The sequence below is a fragment of the Pteropus vampyrus genome, unplaced genomic scaffold, assembly GCF_000151845.1.
Source record: "Pteropus vampyrus isolate Shadow unplaced genomic scaffold, Pvam_2.0 Scaffold165, whole genome shotgun sequence".
Lineage (NCBI taxonomy): Eukaryota > Metazoa > Chordata > Mammalia > Chiroptera > Pteropodidae > Pteropus > Pteropus vampyrus.
The window spans coordinates 1,879,671-1,892,573 of record NW_011888946.1 but is presented as its reverse complement, the minus strand read 5'-3'; the positions used below and the strand labels follow the sequence as shown (position 1 = coordinate 1,892,573).

Sequence of the window (12,903 nt, the reverse complement as noted above, 5' to 3'; positions counted from 1 at the left end):
AGCTAGGCACAAACAGGTGAAAGACCCCTTTTCTAGGATGGCATTTTATGATCTGCCTTAGTATGTTACGTGGTATCTTCCCACTATGCAACTTTCAATCCAATTACCTGAAGATAGTGGGTTTGACTAGGCAGGGCTTTTTATAAGCCCTCCTATCTCCACTGAGTTCACTGCTTCATATTGAAAGCATCAAAAATTATAAACAACAAAAACAACGACAACAATAAAACCCAAGCCCAAAACTCCAAACATATAATCAATGAGAAGAAATATACCTGGTTAATTACATGGGTCTATGTTGGAGATTGGAGAAAATTCTTACAATAAGGTCAACCTCAGAGAGGGTCTGAGATTCCAGGTCATTTAGATAATCCCATCAGGATAACCTTTGTCACTCAAGACACTGCAGAGAACTTTTGGCACCTATAGGAAACAGGGAGCCTCTATAGGAAACAGGGAGCCTTAAGGCTTTACGGGTTTCTATGGACTGCAGGAGGTCAGGCTCTGCTCCTGACCACGGTCATTTTCCTAAGCCCATGGGCTCAGTGCGCAGGCTAAGGATTCCTTCCACAACTAACAAACCAACCGTTTCAAACTTCATCCCTGAAGTGGAGCCATTCAAAGGTCAGCTGGCCTCTTGGTCCTCAGTTTATCCCCTGGTGCTTTGGCAATGCTGTACATATGGTATCTAATAGAACTCACCGATCCAAAACCCTATAATAAATCACCAGGCCAACAGGATAAAGGAAGAATGGAATGTAAGCTTTAACTTGGAATTTCCTTGCTTTTGGCCATTTATGTAGCAAGCTTGCAGATGTTTAGAAATCTCTGCACCACCCCACCCCCTTTTTAATTACTAGAGCTTAAAATAATTGTAAAAACGAAATAAAAACAAAAATAAATTTCTTCTTAGTATTAATACTATCTTCTTACATGGGATTCAGTTGGGTAAGTTGAATCTTAGTTAGGAGGCTGTTGTGTGTTGTGTGTGTGCATGTTTTAAACCAGTGTTTAATTAGGGAGTCTCTATGTGTTCATTATAAAACTGATTTTTAGGGGGTGTTTAATATCAGCAACAAAATTCCCTCTGGGGTTGAATCCTAGAACATGCTGTCTCCAAATGTGGCTGCTGAGGTTTTTTTTTTGTTTTTTTTTTTTTAATGGGCAGCAGGGCTTTTATTATTCATGTTGAAACAGAGCCCAGATCAGCCTCCATGACTGGCTCTATGCTGACAGTAATGGCTTCTACCGAAGAACTGTTGGGGACTGCCAGTAGCTGGGGCTTGTTTTAAAAGGTTCAGAAACTACCTGTTAACATAAGAGATAATAATGGTTTCAGAGGAATCATTTCAAAATTTCCCCATAAATAATATGTACTTAAGATGTTTCTAAATTGGTCTCAACCAAAGGCTGCTGCACAGAGGTCAATTACAGGAGGCAAACAAGTCTCTAAAGTTTTCAGGACAGTCCTGCAAACATATAGCACATCAGTTTCACCATTCCTCCCTGCTAGGTCCCACAAAGCGTGTTTTAAAGTCACACCACCTCCTCAGATAGACTGGTTGTGAAACGGCAGAGAGGCCACATCTTTCAAACTGGAGTCCCTTGGCTTGACACAGCTGAAGCTCTAGCTCCTTTTATCTCAAAGCTATCATTCGCTACCAGTTTTCTACAAGACGGTCACATCTTTCTGGATCCTGTTCTTGGCCTAGCCCACTCAATACCACGCACTGCCTTTCAGCTACTGAGAAAACTGAAAGGTCCACTATTTGGGGAACTGTGAAGTTGAGGTGATTTGATTTCATCATTTAGTGCTGCAGCTGTGCAGGGACCCAGCTGTGGGTACAGGACTCCAGGAGACCCCCAGGCAGGGCTCATCTCACAGAGGTATTTCTGTGGAGGAGAGCAACTCACCTCGGATGCATCCTGGGACTTCAGGGCATTCTCTTTTTCTTTCTTGCTCTTAGAGATTTCATGTTTGACGCGTTTGGTTCCTGATACTTTTGTTTTATTCTCATTTTCCTGTGAACTGTTCTCCTGTTTCCGAGGTTTGATTGGAGGCAGGGGCTTATCTTCCTCTCCTTTAATGAATCTTTCATATGGCAGGATCAATCTGAAAAGATATCAGGAGAGATGATCAATCAGGGAAGGTAATTCCATTAGCATTGATGTTATGGGTTTATTTTCTTTTCTCAGTACAAGCAATTTATCGAATAACTTTATCTCCAGTGACGCTAATGCTTTTCTAGAAACTTACTCCACAATTTCATGATCTACTTCCCTGGCTAAAACCAGAACTTGGTGACTTACATTCTGCTTTGCAAGACCTCTTTCTGGTTTTGTGAATCTACACACCACGGATACTAATAGAAGCATCCAAGGTTACATTATCATCACTGCCCGTGGAACCTGGCTAAGTGCCAACCACAACATCACAACAATGAGAGCAACAATAATGATAGCTGCTCTTCATTTATCATTCTGCCAACAGCTTTTTTTTGAGCACCTCCTGAGTGCCAGGCAGTGTTCTGGGCACTGAGATACAGCAGCAAACAAAAGATTCAAAGCTCCTGACCTCATGAGGCTTATATTCTAGTAGGTAGTAGTATTTGCCAAGTAATATCCTAGGTACATAATACGAATTATTTTGTGTAATCTCTACAACATCCCTATGGAGCAAATTACCATATTATTTATTATAATCATACCATATGGAATGATAATAATAATTCCTATTATTATTAACTGATGAGACAATTGAAGCCCAAAAAGGTTAAATAATTTGCCTAAGAGTCACACCATGTGACAGAGGTGGAATTTGAACATAGTTCTGCCCATCTCCACAGTTTATATTTTCATTCATATCAAAATATAGACCAACCACTTAAGATAAAGAGCTTAACGAGAGGTAAGCACAGTGGCTGAGAGACAGCTGTCTTATCCAGCAGCTCAGAGGTGACTCTGGCATGAGGAGCTCTGTTTTGGGGTACCAAGTCAAAGAGAGCCCCTGTGAGAAGGAAAGCAGACAGACCACTCCAGCCACAAAAATCAGAGGGCTGAAAAATTCAAGCATTTTAATTACACAACTTTTTAAACAAAGTACATAAAATTGCTCTAAAAAGAGAACATCAAACAGCTCTAGTTTTAATCTGTTTCCCCTTTGCGACGTAGCTCTTGATCTGAAAGGGAAAAATAGCTGATGTAATTAAAAGGGATGGATTGCATTACATTCTCAGTTTCAACTTCAGTGATTAAAGTTTTTATAATGCATTTGGTATGATTAATGACTCACTGTGGGATTAATACAAGACTCAGCCTTAAAAGTATGAACTTTAATACAGCAAACATAATTTGTTTTAAATAAGACAAGTTGACTCAATGAAGAAAATGTACTTGGCTTATAAACAACATAAATCTGTTCAAATATCGGGAACTCTAATTATTTTTAAACTAAAACTCCCAGGCAGAAACTTCTTTGGTTTGGATATTTGTTGCGATCCTGAAACTGATTTGTAACTATGCAATTTGGATCTCAACAACATACAAAACTGTTCAGGTTTGCGAGTACAGACATGGGACATTTGTGATCATACTATTTCACTCTTTAATAAAATACCAAGTAAATGATGAGAAAATCAAATCCCAATTTATAGCATTTTAGGAACAAAATTCATTTACTGAGCATGCTCGGACAAGGTATGTGCAAGGAGGCGTGAATAATAGTTTCGAGCCCTACATCTGGCAGTGGGCCAGCCATGAAGATCAACACAGCCCATGGGGAATAGTTATCTTCAGATCCCATTACAAACTGAGTTTAAACATGTTACAGCTGCTAAAACTGGAAACTGTTCTCTCCATGTAGACTTACTAAAATAATATATGGCTGCCAAATACCTGCTTCCCACTGTAATATTACAGTTAATGTTTATATAATAAAAAGCATAACTAAGCAGAAGAGAGAAAAAAGCAATCTTGTTCATACTTGAATTTATTTGTCTCATCTGTAAAGTCCCCAACATTCTCCCCAATTCCTTTTATCTGAGTGGTTCCGCCAGGGACTTTATCCCCTTCAACACTGGCAGGTTGGGGAATTTTACCCAGGAGGGAAATGCAATGAATATTATAAATTTAAAAAAATATTTTAAATTGACTTCAGTGAAAACATATTTTTTTGTTGGGGCAGATAGGTTTGTTTTACTTTTGTTTGGTTGCCATGGGAATCCAAGGAGCACTGAAGTCTGGATATTCCAATGGTTACCACTCTTCCCTCCAACTCCATTCTCTACTTGAGATGGTGACACCATGAGACACCCTCTTTGCTAAGAAGGATGACAGAATTACCTCTGAAGGGGGGTGAGAGGAAGGAGAGAATTGGGTGGGAGAGACACCCAAAGTGAGCCCCAGAGGAGCCTTTACCTCAGGTTCTGACAGTCCTGGGCCAATCTAGCTCTCTAGATGGGTGCTAAGGAGACTTTTAATTTCCTTATACAATTTTGCAGGTTCAAGAGGCAGGGCAACATTTCCATTTCATTTCTTTTCTTTCTTTTTTTTCCACCCTTTACTCAACTCAGCAGCTGGCTGGCCGACAGCAGTAAAAAATACATTTCACTTTGCTGGTCAAAGGCCTAAAGCCAGAAGCAGGAAATCTGGAATTAAATGTTTCTTGTATCTGGAAAGAGGCATGACTAAGGTAAAACTGAATCCAAACACAAGTCCTGCTTGTTCAAGGCTTCCAGAGGGAGGGAGGGAGGGGAGGGGAAGAGGAAAGAGAGAGAGAGAGAGAGAGAGAGAGAGAGAGAGAGAGAGAGAGTGTAAAGGTCAACTGAGTGGTTTTTTTTTCCATTCTAAATCACTGAAAGATAATTATAGTGGCTCAGGGAAAAAAAAGCCTCCTAAAATAAAACAAAAAAGGCAGCAGCTGAAAGGAAACAAGTAGAAATATAACCAACTAAGCCCTTGAAGAATGGCATGGACTTGCATGGCACCCAAACAACTGCTGTTCATATAGTGATTTCTGTTAGGTGCGATTTTCACTGAATGTTTTTTCAGTTATCCTGTCATGGTACAATACAATTATCCCACAGGATATGATCGTATCATTTGATTATTAGAAGTTTTTATAGTACAAGAGGATGAAATTATTATAGGTTTCTGAACATTTAAAACATTTAATGTACATGTGACAGCTTTAAAAACAGGTTAGCCAAAGAAGGTTAACATTGCCCAGTGCAGGAAGCTGAGTAGGTTTGTACTGTACAAAGAATTTAGTATAACACAAAATGCCTGTGCCTTGCGGATGATTATTCCTCAAATATTTGTAGTACAACAAAGATTTAATCAGTTTCTAAACTGCACAGATAAAAGCAAAAATGCAGCCCAGTCCCCAAGAACTCATTACACAGGAGAAATATTTTCAAAGGACTGCAACTCTAAGAATACGGGTTGGGCTTTAGGTGGGTGGAAGTAATGGGGAAAAGAAGCAATATGTTCATTAGAAAATCCAGCGAGATCCTCCTCCCACCCCCCATACCTCCCCCCTCATCTACATCTAGTCCTGGGATTGAAAGCTGGGCAGATAAATGGGTCTTTATTATTACCCAGATTTCACATTTCAGATTAGTAAAATGCTTATTTATGATGCTGTTAATGGATCTGAAATAGGTAAGCCATTATGTATTAAAAAATAACATCTTTCCATAGGCATAAGATTTGTAGCAGCATGAGTTTTTTTTCCCTAGGAATAATACAAGAATAACATTTTCCACCCCAAAGCAGAAACAGTAGGGGAGCCTTTTGCTATCACGGAGATTCTTATTAAATTCAGTCACTGTGAAAAGAAAGATTTTTTTTTCTCCTTTTTCTTCTTCTTTTTTAAAAAATAAAGATGACTTAAAATCAACCCAAATTAAAATTAACAAACCAATGGCATTATAACCTTGATTTATTAGCATCTGAGCCACTAAATTACCATCATACAAGAAATTGCTGGTTTGAAAAGATTTCAGCTTTGTTAAATCTCAAGTTAAATAATGGTGCTCAGTGTACTAGGTTTTTAGATCTGCCTCATCTGATATTATGAAAAATTCAATACATTTCTCTACAGCAGAAGTCAGGGGTCAGCAAATCTATTACTGTAATGTAAGTAATCTGGCAACCTGCCAACTCTTTCTCTCTTTTATTATTTTTTTAAACACCAAGGCAGATAATTTTATATTTACAAATTCTAAAATCCTCCAGGGCCTTCGCTCTCCTTCTCAACAAAAAGCAGCAGCCTCACGTTTGAGAAATGTATACTGCACGTGTCCTCATCATTTGCATTTCATACAAAAGAAGAAAAGACCCTTCATCTTTATTAGGCAAAATTCCCCTCCCCTCCCCATGGGCAGAGGAAGAATAATGTCAAATCTCATCTGAGCGAGTAACCACTAATGTCTTCTGTATTGATTAATGTTTGCATGGAATGACTGAACTTTTGGGCCCAAACATTTAGCAAACAGTGCTTAAGAGGAGGAATGAGAATCCATCTATTTTTAGAGCTCTGAAAAATGATATTATAATAATGTCTGGAACTGATTCAATCTGGAAAGTTGGGGAAAGAAGTGGGAAATCTTTACGGTTGTATTTGACCCTCGCCCTCATTACTTCATAGGTACTTTTATGGTATCGAACCAGTGAAAAATTCTTAGCCTCAAGATCTGCTGGTGCCCTGGGAACAGAATATTTTAGGGGCAGAGGGAAATAAAGGTGGTGTGCATGTCAAGGCAAAAATGCTACTATTCTTATACTATTAGGTATTTTTGTGGCAGTAGAAAAGAAATGACATATTGGTTCCTCTGGGGCTTCGGACCTGATCTGATCCCAAATGGAGTCATTACATCTTCAAGTTGATTCTGGGGTTGATAAATTCTAAAGCTTGGCTAGACATTTCCCTTCTGAGCCAGAAATTGAAAACATAACTTCACTGTGAAGTGTGGGAAGCAATCTTTCACCAAATATAAAGCCAATAAAAGGTATATTTTTCTTTTTTGAAGATGAAGTCCACACATTTGTTAAGGTTCCAGGAAGTATAGAGAGTTTCTAATCACACATACTGCTCCCCTCTCAGTGTTCCAGACCATGACTCTCAAAATGGCAGAAGAGCATTTGGGCAGTAGATTCCAAAACCAAAGTCAGATACACAAACGTGCTATGTCAATGTGCAGAGAAGTGGGAATGTTCCCTTGGTGGGCGCAATACTCGTTAAGTACAACAGCAACTGTGCTGCTTTGGTCCTGCTCTTTTAAAAGCCAAGCTCCATCTGAGAAAAATGTGGGCTCCGGATACAGATCCCCTCCGTTTCATGGTGTGAGTTTCAGTACGACAGAAAAAAAACAGTGTGCAGCGTGAGGAGCAAAATATCGGTAACCACGAGAGCTGAGAAAGAGGCCTCTGATGTCACCTTCCAACAGACAAAGATGTGAACTGAAAGCTTTGAGTACCAAAACATGGAGGGAGGTGTCAGGCTGACATGCAGGCCATGGAGAAGAAGCCTATGGCAAGACCCATCTAAACCAAGAAAATGGCGGGAGAGTGCAACGTGGATTCTACGTACAAGGCTTAGCTTGCCCATGAGCTACCAAGGGTAAACTGTACCAAGCTTTTTAAAAAGGAAGTAGCTATGAATAGCATCATTTGTATTCTACGCTAAGATACCTGAAAGGTATGTGGCCTGTTGTTATCAGTAACAAAACATGGATACTTGTCTTCAGAAAAGCTCTTTTCTGGGAAAACGACCTGCTCACCGAGGGCTTTGTGACCTACTAAGGAGCAGCAGAAGATGAACAAGAAAACTTTTTGAAGGTGTTAGTTTCATTTGGCCCTGGAAGTGGTGGGAGAGTGGTTTCTTAGCACCCGTGGAGAACTGACACCTTCTTCCATGGCCCTGGAGTGACTGTGACTCTAAGCAAAAGGAGGAAAGAAAAGTACATGGTGCCAGGACCCAGCAAGATGATGGCTTCACTCCCATAAAGATGTGTCAGTGTGAGAGGTGGCTCAAGGACAACAGGCCCTGAGCTGGAGTTGCATGGGCTGCAGAAGCCTGGATTACCAGTGAGGTGAGAGGTGGGGCTAGAGAAGCCTAAGATTGTTATTGAGTAGGAATTACAATATTAATAGCACCTGCCATATATTAAGTTCCTATTAATACCAGGTACTTTGTATGTCTTAACTTAAACCACTATAATAAGAATAATACACAGGTACATTATCCTCATTTTATGGATGAGAAAACTGAGGTTCAAAGTAAAGTTGATTAAATGACTAGTCGAAGGTATACAGCTACCATGTGCCAAAATTTGAGTTCAAACACAGACCTGCCTGCCTCTGCTAGTTCAAGCTGCCTTCATCTCAGCAAGATAGCTGCGCATCTTTAAACACGGTCTGAGAAGCACCAACATAAGGAAGATACTGAAATGATCACCCTTGGGTTAACAGAATCTCGAGCTCCTAAGGAACTGTCTGAAGAATCAGAGTGAACATTCTCCTTTTCTCAGAGGCAACAGACCTACGTGGAAACAAAGGGTCAACCTCCTACAACAAAAGCAGCCCTATGGCTTGGGCACTGATCACACTAATGCTTTTATAATGTGCTACAACTCTCCAAAAGATAGCAACCCTAGTTGGATTAGGCCCAACTTGATGCTGGATGGTAGGAGAAAATCAAGAACCGAATCCCCCATGAATTTCACCCTGTAACACTTAATCTTTCCAAGTCTGAGGTTCGGATAGTCTCCCCAGCTAGACTGAAAGCCCCTATGGGACTCTGCTTCTATGAAGCCTCCTTGACACTTATGAGAGTATCTAGATTGATGTTAGCCCATGTCTTTCAAATGAAGACCACACTGAAGAAAGTTTGACTGGATATGAGAAAGGCTGACTATGCCTCAGGGATTAACATACAGGCTCACAACGGAGAGCAGGGACTGTAAAGAGCACCCAGCCCTCCTCAGTGCCAGCCGGCCAAGATGGCAACAATTCTTCTCACTGAGAAAACAATGACTAACTCGGAATCAAGTTGCATAAATCCATTTCAAGGACAGATGAACATTATTTCAAGAACAGTAGACAAATATAACTACGATATTTGCAATATGATGTGTACGCCACAAATTAAAGTAGGCAATGTCTATATGTAAAAACAAGCAACCAACTATTACATTTAAGTCTCATGCCTGTGAGATACCATGGGTTCCAGAGCTTCTGAAATGTTCAATAATTCCCCCCAGCATTTATTATTTTGATCAAACTTTGTAATAACTTGTACAAAAACCAAAATGTTCCAAGAGGTTTTCAGTGGAAGAGTTAAGGATATATTTTAATGGTAAACAATTACATTCTTCTGTCATCTGATACTTTTTTCCCCCCTTTCTTTTTTGGAAACATGCTTTCTGAATTTTCAATAGTTCCTTTGTGAAGGCATCTGTTACTCACATAATTGAAAAGATGTTTGTGCAGTGGCATGCTTGAGAGTACAGTTATTTAATCTTAATGATAAAGCCCCGAGGACAGAAAATCATAAGTAGAAACCTCTTGTTATTTATCAAAAAGAAAAGAGGCTAAGACACCTAATCTATTCTCAAATTTAAATTCATGCTTGATGAAAACTATCAATAAAACACGGGACCTGCAAAGTTTCTTAAATACGATAGCTAGGTTCAAAGGGAAGTGGGGGTGGGGGAAGATAGAGTGAAAACAAAAATGAGACAATAAAAGAGCTTGACAAAGAAAAACTGCTGTTTGGCAGGCTTTTTTTGGGTCAAACAAAGAACTTGCTGTAGTTTACAGGATGACATACACACTTGATTAGTTTGTGCCTGAGGGTGTTTTTACACTCAACTGTGTAAACTCTAACTTCTATTAATTACAACTTGCATTTAGAGGCAAATTTAAGAATTTTTAAATAGAGATTTTTCAAAGGCTGTTGTTTATTTTTTTTTAAACAGAAACCAGTTTTTCTACTCCAGGGCCTGGCTAGGGTTTTGTTTTCCTTTTTAAAAGTTTCTGGAAATATCCAGGCATTGGAAAGTTATCAGAGCATTTTAGGCATGCTGAGTGATACCGACGGAGGCTCCTGCTTATGAAATTACCTGACTGTTCTTTAGGGAAAAATTCTTTATAGATGATCAAAAGCTACTCCAGGTATAGGGCGCTTATACCCACCCACTCAACTCAGGTCCCTTGTAAGAACAAGCTGGGTGAGGTGTAGACAAAAGAGCAGCAGCACAGCCTTAGCCTTCTTAAGTCTCAGCACTTTGGGTTAGATTTCCTGGGCTGCTGGTTGTTGATAAGAGCCAGGAGGCCTTCTGTGGGTTTGGGGAAAGGTTCGAGATCAGAGTGCCTGGGTGGTAGTGTTGCAGAGGTGTTACCAACAGAGTCCCCACTGGCCAGAGCCCCCGTTACCAAGACAGTGTTTAGGAAGAAGATGTGAGTCCATAGACTGGTGAACGCCACCATCGGTGAGGATGGGGCATGGCCAACCCACTGGACCTCAGGGCAAGAGAGTTCAAAGACACTGAGAGGATAAACTAAAATACCTGCCTCTGGTGTATCCAATTTAGAAATTCAGCCTTAGAACTTTCCTGATATCCCCTTCCACCACCTCATTCCCTATCTCTTCACACATTTCCTAGAGAAAACTGTTCTTTTTGTTTGGGTTTCATTTAAATCATTGGATTCCTAATTCTTGAGTCCCTGATATGATCACGATGCTGTGTGGGGTGCACTGGGGGTTCTCAAGGAAAGCAATCCTTGCCCTCAAAAATAGTTTCTCTATTGTTCTTGAATTCTACATCTGAATTATTTTAAGCATCATAGGATGATCAATCATAAGTTCTAACCTCTTTAAGATTCTAGATCCTTCAAATTCAAGATCCTCCTGGAAGACTTGGCTCATTCCATCTGGCAATTCTCTCTCTTTGATCCATGTTGAACTTATTATTTGTATTTATTACTTACTCACCTCTAAGGTTTTTAGAGCCTTATCTATTTAACTTCTTTTCACGTAGGTATGGAGTATGAGTCGGATCATATGATAAGTTAGCTAAGCCAAGGATCACAGCACCTCCCAATTCTAATGCATTGGTAATAGTGCTGGGGGTGCCATATTGGGGAGAATTCTGAGGCTCACAGGAAGCAGCATCATGTTCCCTTAGTGATCTCTGTTGTGAATGTGGTAGCATGGGCACCTGCTCCTTGTTTGCCAGTCTTATGCTAAATTCTTTGGTTCATATGTTTTCATTATTCTTGAAAGTGTTTTGCACATGGCAGATGTTCAAAAACACTACTGGCTCTTAAGGGCAGCAGCAAAGGAAAAAGGCAACCATGCAAATGGCAAATCTATCCTGCCCGAGAAGCTGGCCACCAGGAGAGGGCTTCTTACCAATTTCAAATGTAATCTTAAGCTACAGTGATAGACTGACACTGCCTACATCCCCAAAAGTACTATATGCCACATCTGGACTAGCTTCGGGTATTCTGAGTGACACAAATTGAAGGCATCTACACGAGAGCAAGCCAAGCTGGGGAAGGTCTGTAAATCCTTCTCTGAGGCTTGACTGAATGGAACAAGAAAACTTGAATTGAGAGCAGAGCCTTGCCAAGCACATGGTGGCACATCACCTGGGAAAGGGAGCACAGGAACGAGGCAGCCCTAAAAGGCATGCCGAGGTCCATGGAAAGCCACAGAAGGTGCTTAGCTCAGCATGTGAGAGTGTTTAGATGAAGAGTGCTTTCAACAGTGACGCTACTTCCTTGCCCTCTCAACTGCAGGGCACTTAAGCAGAGACTGGATTAGCCTCGTGCCAAAGATAGTTTGGTCCTCATGGAACTTGGCAGCCTGTTGGATACATTTTGCCCATGGGGATGTTTAGTTTAGCTTACGGTATATAAACTCTTTTCAGAAAGATTGGAGCCAATATTTGTAAGTCAGGTGATTTTACCTGATATTTATTCACGAGATAATAAAAATTATCTCGAAAATGAGGAAGAAGGTCTGGAAGCACAGAGACTGTGTCCGCCTAAGGCTGATTCCACTGGGCCTCCCTGCCCGGGGCTGTGTGTGCCAGTTTCCAACTTTCCCACCCGGCCACCTGCACTACCTATGCTACCTGCCTCCATAAACATTTGAGTTTGTGACCACTGGTGCAGGGCAGTGCTTCTCCAATGACCTGTAGTGAAGGTCTAGTTTTCTAAATGTCTCATCTGTTGCCTACTGATACTTTTGTAAAACACCATAAAAATAAATTACTAGAAAAGGCAAAATTAAAAAAGGCATACAAAATACAAGCCCTAATTTTCTATTAGATTCGAAAGACATAAAATTGTTCTGGCAGATTGCTATGTAAGTGTATCAATGCTTATTTGCAATTGCTGTGCTTGCCTCATCACGGCCTAGTAGCAAACAGTTCACAGGTGGATTAGAAAACATCTCTGAGTAACACTGGTCTAGAATATCGCCAATAGATCTCTCGAATCTAAAATGCTGCAATCCTGCCCGTGACTTTCTGAATCCTGTATTGATTAACTTCGAGGGCGTCAAAATGAGCAAGAATATACCAATGTCCTGGACGTGAACAGACACGGGCAGGACTGTAATGCACCTTAATTTCCGTTGGCCTTTTCCCACAATATAATTAGCTGAGTTCCTTAGAACCTGATATATTTTTGGCATTTACCTTTAAGCGCACACTTATCTTACTTAAAACATGAACCTCCCACACCCTGCCTTCCACCTTCAGAGAAAAAAGGCCGAAGCTCCAGCTGACTGTCATTCGGGTTCTGCCCAAATGCATCTGGCTTGGGTACAGCTCACCCCAAGTCACTGCAAAGGAAGCCGTCTCAGCCAGGCGGCATGACAGTCTTGCCTGA

At 40.6% G+C, this 12,903-nt stretch overlaps 1 protein-coding gene across 2 annotated transcripts in view; it reads right to left on the bottom strand.

The window, feature by feature from the left end:
- Positions 1-12,903, bottom strand: part of ARID5B (AT-rich interaction domain 5B) — a 174,902-nt gene that overhangs the window by 7,607 nt on the left and 154,392 nt on the right. For both annotated transcript variants that reach the window (XM_011370225.2, XM_011370226.2), the window contains one exon: positions 1,915-2,113. In XM_011370225.2, the coding sequence (XP_011368527.1) occupies positions 1,915-2,113 (199 nt within the window). The remainder of the gene's footprint in view (positions 1-1,914; positions 2,114-12,903) is intronic.